At 40.9% G+C, this 22640-nt stretch overlaps 2 protein-coding genes across 4 annotated transcripts in view; both read left to right on the top strand.

Annotated features, from left to right (window-relative positions):
* eif2ak3 (eukaryotic translation initiation factor 2-alpha kinase 3) overlaps positions 1-16913 on the top strand; it is a 31414-nt gene extending 14501 nt beyond the window's left edge. The window contains 17 exon segments of the mRNA XM_034114180.1: positions 3365-3559; positions 3706-3836; positions 4465-4720; positions 4839-5001; positions 5116-5235; positions 5472-5594; positions 5733-5962; positions 6405-6517; positions 8245-8367; positions 8824-8920; positions 8922-8974; positions 9807-10341; positions 10786-10959; positions 11159-11332; positions 11763-11864; positions 12574-12636; positions 14029-16913. Coding sequence (XP_033970071.1) covers positions 3365-3559; positions 3706-3836; positions 4465-4720; positions 4839-5001; positions 5116-5235; positions 5472-5594; positions 5733-5962; positions 6405-6517; positions 8245-8367; positions 8824-8920; positions 8922-8974; positions 9807-10341; positions 10786-10959; positions 11159-11332; positions 11763-11864; positions 12574-12636; positions 14029-14211 — 2835 coding nt within the window. The 3' untranslated portion in view covers positions 14212-16913.
* A 1012-nt stretch (positions 16914-17925) lies between these two features.
* Positions 17926-22640, top strand: part of atrn (attractin) — a 141646-nt gene continuing 136931 nt past the window's right edge. For 2 of the 3 annotated variants that reach the window (XM_034114002.1, XM_034113927.1), the window contains exon 1: positions 17926-18388. In XM_034114002.1, the coding sequence (XP_033969893.1) occupies positions 18162-18388 (227 nt within the window). In that variant the 5' untranslated portion in view covers positions 17926-18161. The remainder of the gene's footprint in view (positions 18389-22640) is intronic. The other variant, XM_034114077.1, reaches the window with a different exon arrangement.

Below are 22640 nucleotides of genomic sequence, written 5' to 3'. Positions count from 1 at the left end.
TTATTGGGTTTTTTTTGAGTTTTTTGTGTTATTCTCCAACCACCAGCATCACCATCTCTCTTTCTGTCTCCTGCTCTCACTCTGTCTGCCGCCTTTAAGTAGAGCAGTAGCCTTGTGGGCCAACAAGTGCCACATTTGCGGCGGGTGATAGCTGACACTGTTTGACAGGTGGGGCGTCCGCAACAACACACACACAAACACACAGACACACCACCGCCAGACCACTCTCTGACCCTACACCCCCACAATTCCCAAGAGTTAGATACAACCGCACAATAACTAATATCAAATGGTCATTAAGCTCTCCAGCACACTTGGATTACTTGGGATGAATACCTCCATTAAACTGTGTATACTATTAAATATAGATAATCCTCATAGCACAGTGCACTTATAGTGTTAGTGCTGCGAAGTGTAAAATCACATATGTTAAACAGGAACCTGACCTTACACAATGAAAACACACCCTGTACAGTATGCTCCCTACATGGATACAAATAACCGAATGGCTCTGTTCTCAGTTTGATAGTGGATCTCTTCGTAAAAAGGGGCATGGATCCACACATTGAAAAAAGGAAAGAGGGTAAGACTTGACTGAGTTAAAGCTCCTAAAAAATTAATAGGCATTGGCAATTCAAAGAAAAAGGAAACTGGTTTTGTTCAGCAGTCAGTTTAATTAATCATTTAGAATATTATTTTAAGTGATAAACTCTTTAGAATGTTATATTGTTCTCAAAAATGTAAGCCGGTTTTCTTTAAAAAACATTATTGTGCTTTTCAAGATCTACCAAAAGTATGACACCTACACAAACCCTTTAAAAACAAAACAAGAACGAGGGTAAACACACACCATTTGATGAAAACAAATGAGACGAAGAGATAGAGGAGGGGTGGGACGTTGATTATAATTTCATTCACAGCTCATCAAAGGATACCTTTATAGGCTTTGATGGGGTTGTTTTCATATAAGCAAGAAAGGGTTTACAAAAATAAGTAATTTAGCTGAAACCTAGATTTTTCTGTGATGCTATGAAGCCACACATTTAAAATAACATACTTATACATTTACATTTTAATGAACTGCATGTAATGGCTAGGGGGATTTCTATACGCTTTATGGCATGGGCATTTTAAGATTTGAATTGGTAAATAACATATTGGGGCAGGTGGAAAATAATTGGCATCTCACAATATTTAACTTAAGAAGTCATCACTGTCTTATCTTTACTTGGCCACTTTCAATCGCTTACCTTAAGTGCCTTCTTTGATGACATTCATAAAGACCGGTTACTCTATGATTCAAGAGCTGTCACTATATGTCAAAGCAATTTGAGATATTTTGACAGCTCTTAAATACCACATGCCACAGCTCAATAGACTCTTATTACACTGTGAAGAGTTCTCATAGATTTCAAGGCCCTGTTAACTTAGTCATAACAAAGGAAAGATTACAAATTAACCAAATATGCCTGCCTGACTTCAAATATGTGATGTGATCGACTTTACTTAACATTTAATTTGCTTTTGAGAAATGATGTTGTGTTTTTTTCTTAGTTACACTATCTGCTGATCTAGAGATTTTGAAGGGCTGAGCATGACGGTCAGTCAGTGCAGAAATCAGTGGAATTAAACATTGGCGGTACATATGTCTGGGGACATGGTGTGGATGGTTAAAGGAGCAGCTGACAGAAGGGATGCTGGGTAACTGGTGCTGGATCAGAGTCATGGATTAAGGCATCAGAAGCAGGATGACTCACCCACAGCTTTGAGAAGTTCCCCTCTGCTGTAAACCTCTTTGCTCCCCACAGCCAACCAGCATGGTGTGATGTGATGGTCAGACTGTCAACCCCTCCTCCTTTCACTTGCTAAATTTATCCTCCTCTTGTCTCCAAACCACCACCCCCCTCCCCTCTCAAAAGATGACATCACCTCTGCTCTTGGCTCTGCTCTCCTAATAAATCATTCTGCCACATTTCTCCTTCCTGGCATTTTTTTAATCCACCACAAAGCAACTACACTTTCAGGCTCTGATAGGATGTCTGAAACAAGGTGCTTTACAGGTCGCTGCTTTGACACCATCAGCACCTTTTGAACGTATTAACCAGACAATGGATTAGGCCTGTCATAACTACTTAAAAAATATATAATATTGTCCCATAAATATTTCGGATGAATGTTATAATTGTCGTTTTTTATATAATATTCAAAGCCTCTTTTATAATGATAAAATAATAGAAGAAACATGCGAGTTCACCCTTTTTTTAAAGAAGCAATGAATATTCTTAACAATATTCAGAAAAATCAAATGAGAAGAAGACGATACAAAAGAAAACCTGATAGTGTTAACCTAGTTACCTAATAAACTATCGTGCAAAGCCAACAAGGATTCACTTATATATCAAATTCCACTTTTAGGTCACTGAGCATCTTGTTGAAAACAATGAGTCACAACTTGATCTCTGACAGTCTGTAATTGTTGTTAGCAGATGAACTAAAGCTGTGAAGGTTGAATTGGGATTAAGCTCAGCTTTTTGCAATGATGTCATCCTCGCTGCCCCCCTGCCGTGAGCGACTGATAGTACACACAGAAACACACACACACACACTCCAAGGTTTTTTAAATACCCAGGTTAATTACTTAGGCTCTTAGATGTGTAATGGTCTAAAGGAGGCTATAGCTGCTGCTTTGTGGGCCGATGTGTGTCGGACACTGTTGTGTGTGTGTGTGTGTGTGGGCAAGATTTCAAGTGCTTTTAACGATTGTCTGTCTGTGCCAAAACAAACTACCTTTTGAAACTGTTTAAATATTCCAGGAGGTTTGGCGTGTGTTCAAAAACATTGCATCAGACCAAAGTAATAAATGGAAAAGTCGGGATGCACAGTATACGTTTTTTATTGTCATTACAATGTCAACTTGCAAAAATAAACACAGTTAGTCATAAGATTACACTTTGCTAACCTCCTTTTCTTATTGGTTCCTTTTGTGTTCAGCTAAACTTGCAAAAAATTGGCAATTGTTTTATCATTTATTTTAAGCAAACAAGCATTGTGTTGCAATTAAGCAGAATACTGAAAAATAACAATAACGCTAACAAGTAGTTAAACAAAATCTAGCGAACCTGCCAGATTTAGCTGGGGAAGAGGGTCCATGGTTCGACCCATTTGACCCTGCACATGCCTTTTTTGTTGTTGTTGTATAACCGAGATGCAAATTAAAATATTTTGGACAAAAACATATTCCTTATCTTCCAAATCCCTACCATAACTTCTGTCAATGCTAATTGGTTTTCCAGCTCATAAACATCAACTCATTTTTGACACGTCAGTAACCAACTCTTAAAATCCCACCTGTTTGTCCCTGCAGGTGTTTGGCAATAAGATGATCATCCCTTCACTGGACGGTGCCTTGTTCCAGTGGAACCGGGACAGGGAGAGTATGGAGGCCGTGCCTTTCAGCGTGGAGTCCCTGCTGGATTCATCTTACCGGATCGGGGAGGATACCGTCCTGGTAGGGGGCAAATCTCTCACCACCTATGGCCTGGGGGCCTACAGTGGCAAGGTCAGTGAAATGACTTTAATTATAGCTTGTGATACGTGCATTTAAAATAATGTAATGATATATTCCCACTCTTACTAACATTGTGAGTTATAGTAAACAACGTGTCCTTACCCAGTATAATAACCCCCCTCATGTTTTTGCCTCAGCTCCGGTACATCTGCTCTGCGGTGGGCTGCAGTCGCTGGGGGGAGGAGGAGATGGTGAGCGAAGACGTGCTCCTCCTGCAGCGCACTCAAAAGACTGTGCGAGCCATCAGGCCCATATCAGGGATGGAGAAGTGAGTTTCAATCAATCAGTCAATCAGCCTGTCACTGTCAGTCAGGGAATGTGACAGCAGATACTGTATCGTGTGTGCTACTCCACAAAGGGCAACAGGCACCCCATTGACTTTCTGTCAAAGGTCTTAAATAAAGTCAGTTAACCTTTTATCCACTAGAAGTTTCCTGTTGCTTTCCCACACTGACCAGATAGTTCTTATGATATTATTCAATCTAGTTTCCTATGTTTCACACCAATTCGAAATCTGAACATGAAGTATTATACTAAGGCTAATTAAATATTGCTTTTGTTTGCATTGTCGTGTTTTAAACTATATAAAGTGACTATTTATACCAATACTGTATATTTAAACACATATTTCTGCATTATTATTCACTGGTACCAGTTGCTTTTTCTGCTCTCTCTTCTCATACAGTAGCAAGTTGATATACCACCACTTTTTATCTTTAAATAAAACATTTCATGCCCTCAATGTTGCATCAATATGGAATCACTCATGGTATCAAATATAGATATTTAAGAAGGTGTTATTTAGAAATGAGAAAATCAAGTATTGTGTGATAATCAGTTTGAAAATGACAATTAAGTTTGTTTATTAAGTTGTGTACTATCACTGCTTATCCCAGGTGGAACTTCAGCGTTGGAAACTTCGAGCTGAAGCTCCTCCCTGAGACGTCTGGGATGAACTTCCTGGAGGGAGAGGTTGCGAGTGGCGACTGGAGGGAGAGTCAGCGAGTCATCACCGATGAACCAAAAGAGAGAGAGCAGACGAAGAACCAGCAGAACCAAAATCTGGACGTCGTCATCAAAGTGTCTATTCCTGATTGGAAGGTCATGGCCTTCAGCACGGAGCCTGACGGACAGCTGGTCTGGGAACGTCAGGTAAGAGGAACACCTCTTCATCTGGGTTCAGTGCCATTTAAACTAGGCTTGTGGTTTATTTGCTCAAAATAAGTTGAATTTTGTGCTTAATCAACTCTGCATCCCCTGTGTCCCGTAGTTCTGCACACCCATCGCTTCCGCTTGGCTGGTGGGCGGGGGTAAAGTCACACCCATCGCCCTGTTTGACGACAACGCCTACAGCAGCCAGTCGGAAATGGATGAGGACGAGGATGAGGAGACAAAGAGGGCAAGAGGAGATGAAGAGTCCAGTGTTTACCTTGGTAAATTCATATACTGCATGCTTGTGCTTATTCCTAATGTGTGGTTGCAATGTTTCCTATTTCTGTGACAGTTGTTTATGATTAAATACAATTCCTTTGCATTTGTTTCCTCAGGAATGTACCAGGGACAGCTTTACCTCCAGTCCTCAGTGAGGATCAGTGAAAAGTTCCCTACCAAAGCTATCGGATCGGACATAATTCCACTACCCACGGTCAAGTGGAAGCCTCTCATCCGTAAGTAAAAAAAGTATTGGCTAAATTCAGTTTGTATGGGCAACTTGTCGATTGAAAAAGTCCCCAAACACTGGCTTTATTATTTGCCTTTCAACACATAGTGATGCTATGTCTTGTTTACAAGAAATCTTTGAATAAATTAGTCGTGTCTTTGTCATCATTTCCCTTCATGTATGACTATCCTGCGATTATTAGTCTGACCTTTTGAGAACTCATTCAAGTTGTCCTTTACACAGATTCCCCATCACGGACACCAGCCCTGGTCGGCTCTGATGAATTCGACAAGTGTCTGAATAATGACAAGTTCTCCCATGAAGAATACAGCAACGGAGCCCTGTCCATCCTTCAGTATCCATATGGTAAGAGCCTAATACTGTAACAGAACACATTCAAGTCTCAAACACAAAGACATATTGTATTGGCACCTAAAAAAGTGAATTGGATGAGAGGGACAAAGTGAAGAAGATCCAACTGATTTTGACTTTGCCTCTCTGTAGATAACGGTTACTACTTCCCCTACACCAAGCGTTACCGGGGGAAACGTGACAGTGCCATAATCATTATAAATAAAGACGGGGTGGGAGGAGAGAGTCGTAGGAGGAAGGACCCCGTGCTGCTGCTGCCATGGTGGAAGGAGATCCTCGGCACCATCATCTTATGCATCGCCACCACCACTTATATCGTCCGAAAATTCTTCCACCCCCCCGCCCCGGTGGCCTATGTGAGGGTAAGACCACAGACACAGCCTGCAGCGAGAGCTACATACAGACAGTGACTGCTGCTGGTTGTTCTTAGGTTGTCATGTAATGTTAATGTTAGACACAGTGGGCAACCATTTGAACCAGTGTGGAGTATTACAAACAGCCTACACATTATGAGACCATGCATGATGATTAGAGAAGCAAAGATGCACAAACCATTTTGTAACTTTTCTTTAATTGAAAATTGAATTTCAAAAGTATGATGATAAAAAAATGTACTCAAATACATTTGATTTTCTTCTCTGACTCAAACGAATCTCAAAAATAAAAGTGCTTCAGGTTACTGCACTTGTAGGCTTCCTGATGGGGAAATATTTGCTCAAATAGTCAAAGAGAGATTATTGTTTCTTTCATCGACAACTAGTTAACATATTGTGTCCTTCCTGTCCTGCTTCTGCCCCTAAAAAGCAACGTAAGGAGTCGGAGACGCAGTGCCAGACAGACTGCAAGTTTGACCTTGATGTTGTGGAATCCAAAGAGCCGGTTGCTATGGAGACCCGTTCCAGCGAATATGTGTCCAGGTAAATCATCAACACGCTGTGATGCTGAAAGAAACCCCACATGTAAATACACGTTTCTATCATGACTCAGGAGAATGTGACAAAACACTACTACTGTGCAGAGGAACTGATATCCTCACGCTTTAAAGTTACTCACTCTAACAAGGTAAGACACTGGGCACTGTTACCATGGTGACCACCGGTCTTCCAGGCAGAGATCGGAGATACGAGTTGTAGTTGAGCATGATTGGATAACTCAGCTGTTTGCCATCAAATGAAAATGACCTTGGCCCCCGCAGACCCCACCCAGCAGCATCTGCCACAGGGCCGGTGTCACTTTACATCACTGTCAGCACATTGTCAGAAGTTTATGTTTGTTATTTTGGACACCCCAGATATGATCAGTAGCCGTTATTTATGGGCTGTCACTGACCTCCTGTCGAGTGATCGATGGAGTTTGCATGTTTACAATCTTTAGCTGAAATTCTGCTCTCCCCCCCCGCCCTAAATGCAAGAAAGAATCTGATTAAACTGCCTTTTTCCCCCTGCTGTTGTCAACACCTGCACATCGTTTCATTTGATCCACCCCAAAATGACAAACACTCACCCTCCCCTTTCCTGCAGCTGAAATAAATGCAAATGTCTCTCGCCAAAGAAGTTTCCCAAAATAGAAGTGTTTCAGCAGCTGAGGCAGCCGTGAGTCAGGATCGTCAGGCTGGAGATAGAGATCAGGAACCACGGCCTGAATCACATATGTTCTAATAAGACAGCCCTCTATCCCCAGAGGAGCCCGAGGAGGGAGGCTGAGACAGTTTGTAGAGCAGCAGTTCCCAAACCTTATTTTAGACCACGGCATCCCGAGACAACTAACCTCAATATAACATGCTTACAGTACAACAATGCTCATAACAATGCTTTAAACCTTCATTAAATGCATGTACAAAATATGAGTAAATGGAATTGATAAAACCAAACTCTCATCTTCTCCAGGGGTAAGCCCAGCAGTGCATTAGTTACACTGCAGCAGCTATAGAGCCATTGTTGTAGCCCATTCTTTAAGTGGACGGGTGCTTTTTCTTCCAATGTCTCAGTAGTGTCCGTCTACAGTAGCTGTTGTAAAATAAAAAACAATTCATCTTTTCAAAAGGAGGACAAGTCGGAGTACTGAGGATGAATGGTTTTCCACAGACTTGTATTCTCTTGTTTAACGTTTTTACATATATTATATTGTATTATATATATTTTTTCTTCTGTTTTGAGAATGTTTGAAAATATAACATAGCAAAAAAATAGTTTTTTTGTGGTGAAGAATTATAAAAAAACTTGCAAGCCATGTTTATTCAAAAAAGTTAAACAATTTAATACATAATAATAATAAATAAAAAATGGTTTGGTTAATACTCAAATCATCTTCCCTCCATTTTTGCAAGCTCTGTAAGTCTATTGTACATTTTAATCTTTTAAGTTATTTTGAGGGGCTTGTGTTTTTCTGTCAACACTGCAATTTTGTATTAACTGTTGAACTCTGAGTTGGTTACCTGCCAGCCTTTACAGGGATTTGGCTGGTATTAATTCCTACCCTTTTAATAGCCTGTTACCACTAAATAAGCCTCCGTGACCGCAGTGAATTGTATTTGACCAGGTCTTTTGAATTGTCAGGAATGTAGGTGATGACACAGCTGCTTTCTTCCACCTGGATCAGAGTGATTCTTCAATGCCCATTAACAACCAAAGTGTCTTCTCCCCAGGTACCTGACTGATTTTGAGCCGGTGCAGTGCCTTGGCCGCGGGGGGTTCGGCGTTGTGTTTGAAGCCCGCAACCAAGTGGACGACTGCAACTACGCCATCAAAAGAATCCGTCTGCCCAACAGGTAGCGCCTCTCGCCGGTTACCACAGACCTCCCCGCTGCAGGCTATTAGCTCTTCCTTCATCTCCCTGTTCTTTAAAGCCCTTACACTGAGTTATGTAAGCGGAAACCTGCTTATCCACACACAGAGGCACTGACACTTCTGTATAAATATTAGCCATGCATTTATATTTAAACTGACAAGCATGAAAATGTAGTGTTTGGCCACAGCAGCTCTGTATTTATTTACATGTTAGCCCTTTTTTGACTGGAACATAAAGCATATCACTTTCTTTGTATTCCCATTGTTTTTGTTGATATCTTTATTGAGCCTTTTGGAATGAATACTGTTAAAGTGATTTAGTGTGATGCAACAATTCCACATTGTTCCCACACACAAATCCTAAAGATGTTGAACTCCTAAACAATAAAGTGTCCTAAATGTGAATGAAACCCTGAATCTGAGTCTTCGTCACACAGGGAGCTGGCCCGCGAGAAGGTGATGCGAGAGGTGAAGGCCCTGGCCAAGCTGGAGCACCCGGGGATTATCCGGTACTTCAACGCCTGGCAGGAGAGCCCCCCCCGAGGGCTGGCAGGAGGAGATGGACCAGAGGTGGCTGAAGGATGCCAGGTAAGCCGGCGCTCTTAAACATTGTTATCCTGTACGGTTCAGCGGGGCTAACATGGACAGGTGAGGTGAGGTCAGCCATTAGTGATCTGGTGGTCGTAGCTATAAACGCCGTCACATGGTTAATGCAGTTAGGACCAGGTCATACAAATGATATTTCTGATTGATAGCAGATGGGATGTAGCTGGTTGAAATAATAAATCATTAAGGATAAATATGTTCATTCAAATCTTTAGATCTAAATATATTTTATTTAGTGAGAAATATATGAAAAAATAATTGTTTAAATTAATGAACCAATTTATTTTTTACCAGTCTACTTTAGCGTGATATCTCATCACAATATGGATCTATAAATTGGATAAATAATGCCTCCAGGTGGGTGGGGGGATGGATGATTTATTTGGATGACGTTGGAGGCGATCTGCTCATCTCTAAGAATAATGGCATTTCTGACATTTATTACACCACAGACTTCACATCGCCTTGACATCGGCTCACTTCACTTGGTATACGCGTATAATCCCCTGGCAACAGATGTTGCATTAAAAATGCATATTCACACAAGAATGTTTGCAGCACTTAAAGTCTTGCTGTCTTTAATCCTTTTATTTAACTTTACTTGGGATGATTGGTGCCAAAAGAAGCACTAGGTGAATTGAGCTTGGGACAATTTGTCACAAGAGATCCCCTCTGACTTCTCTAAAGACATTGGTAGCCCAAACAAATCTGGATTAGTATTTTTCAAACTGTTGTGTTATTTTAAAGCACAGTTCAATCGAATGACGTCATGATGGTAGTAACCCCACAACACCAACCCTCCTTTCTCTTTCAGCACCACTGACTGGCCGATGAGCTTCGTTGACCACATGGAGGTGCTGTCGGTCAAAGTCCCGGTGTCCAGCTCCGTGTCTCCGGTCCCGGGCCCTGCAGGAGACGCTTTGGAGGTCTCTTCCTCTCAGGCCATGCTCTCCAGCAGCACCGACGACGGAGACCTGTCCTTCCACCCGATGCTGGGACACGACACCCTGACGTCGGAGAGGGACAGCCAGGCCGACCCCGACGCCTCGGACACCCCCAACTCCTTCGAGCTGTGTCCCCCCCGAGGCCCCAGCGACTGCACCTCTTCCTCCTTCGACATCGTGTTCGAGGACTCGGGATGCGACCGAGATGCCGACGCAGAGACGGACTCGGTTTCCGGAGCAGCCAGTCCGAGTACGACGACGGAGAAAAACAGCTCGTCTTCATCACACACCAGGAACCAGCAGGAATCTGTCCCCACCACCTCTTCCTCTCCCCCCCGGCCAACATCACTCACCCTGGCTCTCCCCACAACACCTCCAGCCCCCCGGCCCCAGCCCTCTCCCAAGGTCAGTCAGTCATTCACTCAATCAGCTGTTATACAGTGGTGTCACAGTCTTATGTTCATTATGACTGACCCTTCATTATTAATATGAATCAATACTATTGTACCCGCAGGAATACTAGTTACAAGTATTCTTTATCTCAAGGAGAATGTTTTATTTTTACCAATTTTAAAGATAAATAATGGTAGCTGCTGATGTTGATGTGTTTTGTGCAAATTAGCAATGACACATTAGTAAGAGTATTCATTATTAAACAGACATTTTCATAATTAAAACAAATATTAGCCTTTTTGCTCAAAATCGTACCAGCTATCATTTGGGACAAACAACTTCATCTACATTATCCTAATAAGGAAAACTCATGATGTTGGCCTGAGATGTTTCTAGTTCTGAATGATTGACACACTCCTTTTATGTAGTACTGAAACCTTGTGGTCCTGTCTCCAGGTGTACCTGTACATCCAGATGCAGCTCTGCAGGAAGGAGAACCTGAAGGACTGGATGGCTCAGCGCTGCCTCCCGGAGCAGAGGGAGCACAACCAGTGTCTGGACATCTCCCTCCAGATCGCTGAGGCTGTCGACTTCCTGCACAGCAAGGGGCTCATGCACAGAGACCTCAAGGTGAACACACACACACCTCACACTGTCCACTATACAGGCAGAAGTCTATATGTACAAGAGCAGTTCAATAAAATGTGTTGAATCTTCTTAAAACAAAGTAATAGCACCATGAATATTGTTAAGTGACTGACGGTGTGTACTGGTCCATGCGTTAGTAATGCTTTCTGCCTTCATAACCTCGTCCCCATGGTTTCTCCAGCCCTCCAACATCTTCTTCACTCTGGACGACGTGGTGAAGGTGGGAGACTTCGGCCTGGTGACGGCCATGGACCAGGAGGAAGACGAGGACGAGCCGAGCGCCCTGACGCCGGCCCCGCTCCTGACCCGGCACACGGGCCAGGTCGGCACCAAGCTGTACATGAGCCCAGAACAGGTGAGCAAAGACAAGACTATGTGCTTACATAGCTTCATCTTGGAGACATTTAATGAGGCCACAGTGGGCCAGTGGATCAGGGAGATGTCTTCCTTCCTCTCTTTGGAGAAAATTACTTACATTCTTAAAGGAAAACAAGAGGCCTTACATTTGATCTGGGATCCTATTGTGCATTTTATGATAGCATTTAACAGTGAGGAAAAACCATTGCATTTTTACCATTATGTGTTTGTATTTGTATAAACTGAAACTTGAATTTAATTATTATCATGTCAGTCGATTTATTTTGTATTTACCTATTTAGTTTTGTCATGTTGTTTTTGCTTGTCTTTCAATCTGAAAATGAAAAAAAGACAACAGAAAAAAAAGTTTCTTGCCTCTTCGAGACTTTCCATCTCATATTGCATCTTTTTCCTTTTTGTCCCGGCAGCTCTCTGGAAACTCGTACTCTCACAAAGTGGACATTTACTCTCTGGGTCTGATCCTGTTTGAGCTGCTGTATCCCTTCAGGACCCAGATGGAGAGAGTAAGGGTGAGTCACAAACACGCGGCACATACTTATGTCCTAATTTTACTTCATTTTCTTCTCCTCGTATTTCGCTAAAAGGCTTGTAACTGCCAAGCAAATGAGTGCTTTAGTCCATTTAAATCAATTTCTTTGTGTTTGTATTTGCCTGTCTAATACAGGGTTGCAAATTGGTTTGTGAAGCATTAACTCAATGAAAATCACATTCATAACAACAAAAGGCTTTGTAGGCAAAGCAATACACATCAAAGGGAGGTCTGAACTGACAACGGGGTCATTAAACAAAAGCAAGTGTGTTTCTTGAATACATTTGTGTTGTAAGTAATATTTACCCAAACTGAGTTTAAAATAGAGAAGCAATTAAAATGACCAAACTGACTGCAAATATAAAAGGATATCATCCCATGTTTGGCTTCAGTAGAATCCCCGCTGCTGCTATTTGTTTATCTGGAGAAGAGAGAGGCTTCCTAATGAGGCAGTTTATCTTTCTGTCTGCTCCTTTATCCCGTTAATTATTCTGTATCGTCTGAGAAATCTGTTGGGGAAACTGTAACACATAATCACTGTTGTCATTTGAATGATCTTTGTTGTCGGTATAAATGGTTTCTTTGCCCTTGTGTGTGCCATCGACCGGGACTTCTTTGTCTCGCTAACAAAGGCTCTGATTATCCACCGGCGCAGCTCCACTCACAGGTGTTTACATCCTTTCTTCCAGACGCTGACAGAGGTGCGAGCCCTGCGCTTCCCTGAGGTCTTCTCCAAAAACAACGTGCAGGAGGTGAGTGGCCGACTGCTGCCATCTAGTGGCGGAAAACACAAACTACTTGTGAATCGGGAAAATAAACTGTTGTGATCATTATCTGACAACAAGCTATGGTACATGAACACTGTGGGACACATCCAGGACTGTGAGAGTTCATGTTCATTGGATGGGCTGTTCAAATGACCTTTACTCACCAACATTATCCACTTTGTGATTCAAATCTGCTGAGCTAATCCAATTTGGAGGTGTAGTTGGATTATTCCGCTCCTTCATTTACACAATATCAAGTTAAATATGTTAATATCTCATTTTACAATCTGAGGCAGTTGTATCAACATGATTTGTGAATCAAATCTATATCCACAAACCCATTATTACTAGTTTATCCGTAACTATGTTCAAATGACATAAATATGTTCCTTACTACCACACCAGGCCCCGGTCTACTGCTTGGTGAAGGGTTGGTCTCTTTACCTTCTACCCCGGTTTACTGTGTAATGAGATTAACATAATCCCATAGCATTATCTAACACTGGACATACCCTCGCCATGTTAACCCAGTATCCAACTTTACCTGTTGTGAGCTATTATTAGACGTCCTGTGTGTGAGTGCATGTTTGTGTGTGTGTCTGTTAGGGTTACGACGATTGAGGATTTTATCACAGATCACATAAAAACCCGCAAAAAATTGACCTTGGTGACTTTCCATTACGAGGATAATTTTGAATATACTAATGAGTTACTTCAGGAAAAACTGTACAGCTCCCTATTATGGTAGCAAAGTGAAAAACTGAATGAAAAAGAAACATCAATTATCATGACATTCACAAAGATACCATTTTTTTTTTATGTATCCTTTATTCAAGCATGTGTGGCAAATGATCATCTCATTTAAAATATCATTGTTTTGTTTTTCACAAACATTGATGGTCACTAGGGAATATGTCCATCTTTAATGCAAGAAACAAAAGTCTTGTAAAAATATAAGGGAGTTTGATTTCAGTATGTTTAATATGGGTAGTGGTGGTCTAATGGGTAGCGAGGTGGGCTGAAGATCGGAAGGTTGTGAGTTCAAATCCCGCCTGGAACTCCACCACTAGTGTGCCCTTGAACAGCCCTTAGTTACTCCAGGGAGAATGTCCCTGTAATCGGTAATTGTAAGTCGCTTTGGATAAAGGCGTCAGCTAAATGTAATGTTTAAGTTTTGAGCATATTTCTTATCAGACTAACATTGTGAATCACAATTATTTTGGCCATGATGGTTGCTAAATTACATTTTTAGATGGTCTAGTGTATGTATTTGTGTTTACATGAATCAAATGGATTAATCTAATGGATGATGATGATATAAGAAGTAGCACAACACTGTTCTAAAATCATCCCTGTCCTGTGTTTCCTCTCTCGTAGCTGAGTATGGTGCGCAGTATGCTGTCCTGGAGCCCCAGCGAGCGTCCCGAGGCAGCAGAGATCACAGGGACCCCCCTCTTCCAGGAGCTGGAGCTGCCATGGCGGGTGGTGGTGAGGCAGCGCTCCCGCACCTACAGCGCCTCGTCCATGGGCCGGCCGTCACGGCAGACATCGTCTACCTGAAAGCCCCGAAATAAAAAACCGCAATATGTAAACCCTCTGTCCCACGATCTCCATGTTCCCCTGCTGGTCTGCAGCCCCTCTGCAATCACACACTGCCTAAGACTTTATAGCCGAGTTTGACGAGTAAACGTGCAGGACTTTTTGAGTCCTGAACAGTAACTCTCCTTGGCACACTCACATGCAGTTACATATTCACACACCATTATGCTGCCCACGTTCCCAATTTTAATCACACTTGCAAGCGAAATATCTTTTTTAAAAGGAGCAGCCGTTCTTTAATGTTCTCGACCAGACTTGGCTCAAGCGGTACAGGCAAATAAATTCTGAGTGGTTATTTTAAATGGCATTAAGTACCAGTGTAGACGCAGCTATAACCACAGAACATTAGAGCTAATTGGTTTTGAGATATTTACCTGTTAAGCAAGCGGCATTCTCCTCACTCTGACTTCGCAAACTCAATCATCTGGTACTCTGACATTATTTTGGATATCACTTGTTACCGGTCTGGTCCTGACGTGCCGCTTGCTCCCAACATTCAGCCAGTGTTCACTCACCCACGCTACACCTCAGGTATCAAAACCAAGAGGACACTCCAGAGGGGCCTTCGATGCTTGATCATCATCTGCCAGTGAGCAGCGCTGATCACTGGTGCGAGCACTATCTGGTGTTCTGACACCCTAAATGCCTGATATGGGAGACCAAAAAAAGACCATCTTCTTTTTCCTATGTGTTTTTTTTAATCGAGAGAAGGTGATGTAGAGAAGAGTTTATGAATCCGGATCATCAGATATGGTTTGCCTTTAGAATGAATGCTGAACCTCCTGTCTCTTTCCTGCATGTTCCTGATCGCACAGTGAAGGCGTGAGTTTGTTATCTTAAAGCCAGTACTTGGAAGCAGTTTTTTCTGTGTGTAAATTTACACAATGACTCTGAGGTGCTCAATCATTTTACAACACCTCGTCTTTGTACATATGAAGAAAAATCTGTTTATATCCTGTTCTTTCTTAAAACAGACGATACGTTTGATTAATCCTGTACATATTGTAAGGCGCCATGGCTTGTAAATGGCTTTTTTTCATGAGGCTACTGTAAGATAGTGTGATATACTGTGAGAGGGGGGAGCAAAGAGGAGACGATCTCTGCCATTAATGGATAGCTGAATGTTATAGTGTGACCTCCAGAGACAGATAATGATGATGACGGTGGTCACCTCTACTCGCTATTTGAAATTATTCTCAGTGTTTGTCTTCATGTGTGTGGGGTCCCAAGTGGAAGGGGTTCACCCTGCTTTTAGCACCACAGTAGAGCCTGCAGGACCAGAGTGCCATTTGAAAGACAGTAAAGTGTACTTTTCAGTAACTAATAACTCACCTCACATGTTTGGGATTTGTGCTACTGTGCTCCAACCCCGTCCAGCTGGTGTTCCCGGTGAAGCACGACACATACTGAGGTGTGCAGCCTTCCCATGATGAGGAAATCAGCATTTAGTCACAAAGATGAAACTGTTTAATCCCCTTTACGTTGTCTCCTGGGGACCTGGACCTGATGTTGGTCATGTGACCCACACTAGCATTGTTTGATGTACATAACAAGTGCTGGGAGAGTCACATGACCTGTTTGTAACTTCACACACAAAATGCTAATTGTTATGTGCTTTCAATGATTGTACTTTTCTATGGATCTTCTCTTCTTTCGACTTTTTTATTTTAATAAGCGCAGTTCTTTTGATTATTCTGCAGGGTTTTGATTACTGTAAAGTCTTGACTGTGTTTGATACAGGAAGTCAAACTGAGGTTTGTTCATCCATCCATTCAGCCAATTGAAGATGAGTCATTTATTGTTGTTATATCTCTCCTTAAGGTTTAAATACAGACTGTTCTCCCACAGTGATAAGGGTGGAAACTCCAGGGAAACTGGGAGGACAATTTCCATAACGGCATGTCCTCAAGTGAGGGGGGGAAGTGTGAAAACTCCTGCCACAAATTCAGACGAAATTGGCTCTTTGAACAACAGAATGTGGGTACTGTTACTTAAGTGTTGAGAATGTAACACCTTTTCTTGAGTGTTTGTTATTTTAAAGATATTCAATAATGTATCCATGATAAATTATTTTCTCCCACAAAAAAGGCTAAAAGGATCTTGGAAATGTTTTGTTTCCGTGAATAGAGGATTCATAATTTGAAGTACTATATATATATATATATATATATATATATAGTATTTTGATGGATTTCCAACAGAAAAGAAGGAACCTTTCAAAGCTGTTAATGGCAAGACTTAATAAATAACATTATTAACACAAGTCAAGAATTGGAGTTAATAGAGATGTCCTTCTTTTCACTCAAACCAAGAAAATGTGATTATACTGTAGATTTGTCATGTTCATGCTTTGTTGAATTGTGTTTATCCTCCTTCCACTCCTGCCGTTCAGGTAGTTTTCAGGACCGTTTAATTGAAAAATATCCAACCCTTCCTTTGTCTCTCTGATGCCTCCGTCTGGATCTGTAGTTTTCTGTGCACAAACCCCATTCTCTTTTCATGTTAAATTGTAAATATGTTTATTTGCGTTATTTATGTTCTGACCGTGATCAATCCTTTTCGGGTTGGTGTTATTATGAATGCGCTTCATGCGATGGAGCGCGTTGGAATATGATGACTTCTTACAAGTCTAAATTTAATAAACTGTTCTATACCGTTTTACAGTTTGGTGTCCTTGGTGTGCAGTCTGTGGGTTGGAGGTGGGCAGTTACATCATCATGACATTTATCACCTAAACCTCATAAGGCAAAAAAACACCAATGCTAAAACTTTCATGAAACAGAAAAACATATTTCTTTATCATCAGTCCAATGAATAATTCACATTGGTTTAGTGAGACTTTAAATGGTTGTATGTAATATATATTCAGGGAACAGAATCAGTGGTTTATTCCACAATCACACAACCTGAATCATATTCAACAAACACTAAGTCAAGAGATTAGCAAAACATTCTCAATGATGATATAATGATAAATAACAGCATTTTTAATTAATTTTTCATATTTGTATTATGACCCAACAAACATATATTAATATGTATTCAAGAATTAAATGTTATGCTATGCAAATATTTTGTCAGCATCCACATAAAATAAGTCTTCTTCCTATTGAACATTGTAACCAAGCAAGTCCGGTATGTAACACAAAATACATGATCTTTAAAAATATATTTTAATAAAAGGAGTCAGAAAATAAAGTTAAACATGAACTTTAATTTTCTCTACTGTTATAGTATTATTTTTGTGAGGGTTAATATATATGTAAACATTTAATTATACCAGAAAATATTTAGGTTTTGGAGGGTCTTCACTTTCTGTATATAAAATGTGTATATTTTATAAATACGTCAGTAAAAAAAAAGAATTGCTTTCTGATTTTCAAATTATAAGTTTATTTTGTATTTAACAATGAATGCACAAAGATGAAGGCAAGTTGAACACAGCAATACATATCCTTGTTGTGTCTGAGTAGTGCAACATATATAATAATAATAATAATAATAATAATAATAACACAATATTTCAATATCAAATACAAAATAACATACTCGAACGCGCAAACAAATAAAAGTCAACAGGGAAGTATAAAAATACGTACGATTAACTAGTCTTCAATGTATTAACGTTTAAAGTCCGGCGGGCGCTGGGTGCCTCCCCCCGGTTGCGCATTTCCGTTACTACAACGTCACTTCTGGATGTCAATATGCGGCTTGGTGCGGCGCTGGGTAACGGCGGAACCTCTGGGAAGATGTAAACCAAGTAACCGGAGAAGACCAGCCTCAACGAACACAACTACCGTTATTCCCTTGGAAACCGTCCTTTAAGAACCACACCGACCGGCTGCGCGTTTAGTCGCTATCCCCCGAAGCACCGGAGCTCTCTCCTCAAAGCAGCCATCTTTTGTGGGAGAATGTACGGGGCGACGCGGCGGGCCTGCTCGGGCCGGAGTCTGCTGATGCTGACAACCGCTCTCCTGCTCTCTGTTACCGGGCTGCTGTCTGGGCTGCCCAGCTCCACCGAGGCGAAGGAATGCGACAAACCGTGCATGAACGGGCAGTGCAACACCGCTACTGGCAAATGTGTGTGCTTCCCCGGCTGGGTAGGGGACCAATGCCAGCACTGCGGAGGGAGATTCAGGTACAGTGAGCCCCATAACGCTGCTTTTATCACCGAGACAACCGGCTGTGCATGTCTGCTGTGCTGTATACAAAATGTGAGCTAGTGCAAACACAAGAACTGAAGAGTGGTGGTGCACACCTGAGACATTCAACGACTGCTGCTGCTGCTACTACCCACCACTACTAGGCTAATACCACTAATACTCTAAGGCTTTGTTGTCATGTCCAATGCTTACAGTGTAGTTTGGTTAGTTTTGGAAATAAACTCCTCCAAATATGCAACATACTATACTTAACGAAATGAACTGGAGGGAGATTCAGGTACAGTGAGCTGCTTTTATCTCCGACAGAGGCTGTGCATGTCTGCTTTGTGCAAAATGTTAGCTAGTTCAGACACAATAATTAGCCGAGTAGTGCACACCTGAGACATTTAAAGACTGCTGCTACTACTACTACTACTACTACTACTACTACCACTACTAGGCTACTACTACTAATATTACCAGCAGTTCAAATAGGTGAAATGCTAGCCTTCTTAAGCAATGCTACTTTTGATGCCAGTGATATGAATGTAATCTTCATTAGTGTCCAAACATTGTCATTTAGTCATGTAGTCAGTATGGCATTTAAACCAAAAGTGACATCAACAATAAACAGGAAACAGAGAAAAGCTGTAACCACAGAATGTTTGGCATTTTTATAACAAAGAAAAACAAATCACTTGGGCATTAATCATGCATTGCACTCTAACTCTTTATTTCTCTTACAACACAGACATATATTTATTTCCAATGCAGGCGAGCCAGAACACAGACATGCTAGCTCATCACAAAACTGTTGCAAAATCGTATAACTTTTTAGTTTGAGCTCAAATTTGAAGCATTTGGACAAGAGTTGTTTTGTTGGTCCCTGTGGTTTTAGTAATAGTCGATGAGTTGTCAGTGCCTCTGCTAAAGAATGGAGATCCTGACTCAGAGCTGGGTAATAATCAGGCTGTTTTGATGATATTTGATGGCTATCATGTCCAGATAACTGCTATCCACTAAAAGGATACAGCAGTTCAGAGTCAAAGCATTAGGAATAGGCTTTTTTAGTCTTGTTGTCATGGAAAAATGTGAGGGGTGGGAGAAAAGGGACCAGTTGATAAAACCAATAACAAATCTCTTTCTCTTGCCCTATTTCTGCACACATCTAAGTTAGCTTTCTGTAGGTCATCACCCATATTTAGACAGAGGACAGTGTCACTACTTTCTGTGTAATGGCCATCGCAGAATGCAATTGAAAGGTGTCAAACATCGATTACTGAGAATATTCAGACAATCAGCGCTGCACATCTCGTTCTGTGCCCATTAAAGTGTCACTTCACATTACTGGAGTTTGTGCTGGTGAATGTCAGCACTACTTGATGACAGCTTCTTTTAGATACAATCAGCGATAATTACTCTGTTGGCCAGCTTATAAGCGATTCAACCCCTTCTACGTATCCTTCCACGAAAAACAACCACATTAATTTTCCCTTTGTCAAAGTTGAGATCAAACTGAAAAGTTATACTTCTGCCTTTCTTCTTCTTCTTCCTTTTTGTGGGTTGTATGCCGATTTTTCTCAGTATTGTGATGAGCTAGCATAAAATGTGTCAGGGTGTGCCCTCGCTTGAATATATATCTTTTTTAAAAGGGCATCCGGGGTGTTTTTTTCCCCTGTTTTTTTAATTCTATATTCTCTGTCATGCTGCCTCAGCTCAGTGCCAGCCTGCGGGGTTGTAAAAGCAGAGCTGGTGGGGGGGCCGGCTGTGTAATGCTTACCCAGAAGTCGGTCATGGTTAAGGCAAAGGGAAGCTGGGAACTTTTTCCACATTAGTACAGCTGATTCCTGAGCATATCTGAACAGGTGAAATGGATTCTGAATGGCTGCTGAGCTTCTAATGTTTCAGATCAGCGGGATGAGTGCTCTCTGGATGAAAACGCTCGACGTGGTTGTGGTTTTACAAACTAGGGGGGCGTTGCACTCGAGTATTTATTGAAAAGTCTATCACTGTGGGAAATCATCACCAGCTGCATCCTGGGTAACATGGTGGCTCGTTGTTGGTACCCAGTTCAAGCGGAGCCATTGAAGATTCATTTAATTTAATTATGATTAATAATAAAAAAGCTTTATGTATAGCACTTTCCACATGTTCAAGTGCACCTCGTAGTGATTTACCAACATGGCATACAGCACACATTTAAACAGAAATGTAGTCAAACATTAACACCTTTTTGCACACATACAGCATAAAAACATAATTAACAATTCAAGGAGGAACACAAAGAGGTGAAAAGGTGTGATAGTAAAAAGAGTACAATAAAATGATCAAGACAGATAAGCCTCTCAGTAAAACAAAGGGAGACATAAGACACAGCGAATAAATACAATAAAATGATAAAACCTATAAAATAAAAGAATAATAATGATTAAAAGAGGAAAGTCGCTTATAAAAAGCTAATCTATAGAAACATGTCTTCAGCTGTCCTTTAAAAAAAGTTTGCCCCTGTATCTTTTGATAATAAAAGTTATAATAATGTCCATAAAAATAATATTGATTGCCTATATAGTCTGTTTGGTAAAATTGAAGTTGTTAGACATTCTTTTTGATTTGTTAAGTACATGTTTCTTTCTGTCAGTAGAAGAGCTGGGTGTCGAGGGGTTTGGCCTTTCATTTCAAAATTAGCAGTTAATCCCAACGTTTTCTTTTCAACACAAGTGTCCTTGAGCATGTAGCTGAACCCAATTGCTCCTAGTGTGTCTATAGAAAAATGTAAACGGGTTTGTACTGCAAACACACTTGATACTCTTTCAGTACCATGTCAAGACAACATACTGTACGCATTTTTTATTTGTTACTATTCCGTTTCCAGTATACAGTCAGTCAATAATAATTGTTACTAAAGGCAGAAACAAGAAAAGGGGAACTAGATAAAATAATTAATTCTTCAGTTGATTGATTTAAAAAAAAATCACACAACATCATTTATTAGGAAGGATTTATTTTTCAGGCAAACATTGTTTGGTTCCAGCTTCTCAAATGTACAAATGGTGTGGTGCTTTTCTCTGCTTTCTATGATGGTTGAATATCTTTTGTCTGTAAGGACAGTTTTTTTGTGTGTGGAAAACTGTAATGGGCTTTTTTCATTATTTCCAGACATTTTGTGAACTTGCAAACAAATAAAAACATGAAAGTTGCCGTTTTAGAACCATCTGTATACTCAAGCTGCTGGCCCTTAAAGCTGGCGTTAGTTGACCAAAGATAAAAAAGTCTCTGTGGGGATTATTAAAGTGGAACTTTGACTTTGTCTGTGGCTATTACATCTTCTCTTCCTACTTCTTTAACAAGCAGCAGAGCAGCATTTCATTGTCTGTTTCTTTTCTAAAAAAAAAAAAAAGTCAAAAAATGGAGCTCTGTCTTTCCTTCTGTCAGAGGAGTTGGTGCTGCGTGTCTGCTGGAGGAGTGATAGTGTGACCCTGAGCCTCACTAATAACACAGCAGGGCTCTGACACTACAGCATAATGTTCAGCAGCCCAGGCTTTGTGTACAGCGTTATCAGTGTCGGCCTAATTATCATTAAATGGAACAGTAAACTCTCAGCTCTGTGATAGCAGATCATCATGTGTTGTTGTGTTGCCGCGGTCAAAGGGCCGATCGTTTTTTGGGAAGAGCCTGTGGTATGAGGCTGTGTTTAGCATACAGACAATGCTACCATACAAGGCTGGCTGAATGCGGGTAAAAGCAGCCTTCTGTGGCAGGGTCCTGCCAAGATGGAGTCCCTGCCACCCATGAGGGCCCAAGAAGGGGGGGGGGGGGGGCAGAAGCAGATTAGTGTGCTTGGTTGTTGTCTTAAAGGCATAAGATTTTCTTTTTCATTCTAGGAAATTCCTACTTGTGGTTCTGTGTAGCTAATCGTACACTCAAAGAAATGATATGTTAGATTTACTTAATCTAGTTATGTCAACCGGCTGCACGTAACAAGGCTAAGTAAATAGGAAACAGACTAGTAAACTAATATTTACTTCTTGCATTTAAGTAAATCTTACCAAAGCATCTTAATTAAATGCTACATCATACAGTTATGTTGTATTTGCTTAACACAGTTATGTTGAATTTACTTAAATTGTTGTTTTTACTTAACACAATTATGTTGTATTTACTTAAAGTTTGCACTGATTTACCTAACACCGTTAGGTTGTAATTACTTAACACAAATTAGTTCCATTTATGTTGTAGGATTGTGTTATT

The sequence above is a fragment of the Trematomus bernacchii genome, unplaced genomic scaffold, assembly GCF_902827165.1.
Source record: "Trematomus bernacchii unplaced genomic scaffold, fTreBer1.1, whole genome shotgun sequence".
Classification (NCBI taxonomy): domain Eukaryota; kingdom Metazoa; phylum Chordata; class Actinopteri; order Perciformes; family Nototheniidae; genus Trematomus; species Trematomus bernacchii.
This window is presented reverse-complemented; position numbering and strand designations above follow the sequence as displayed.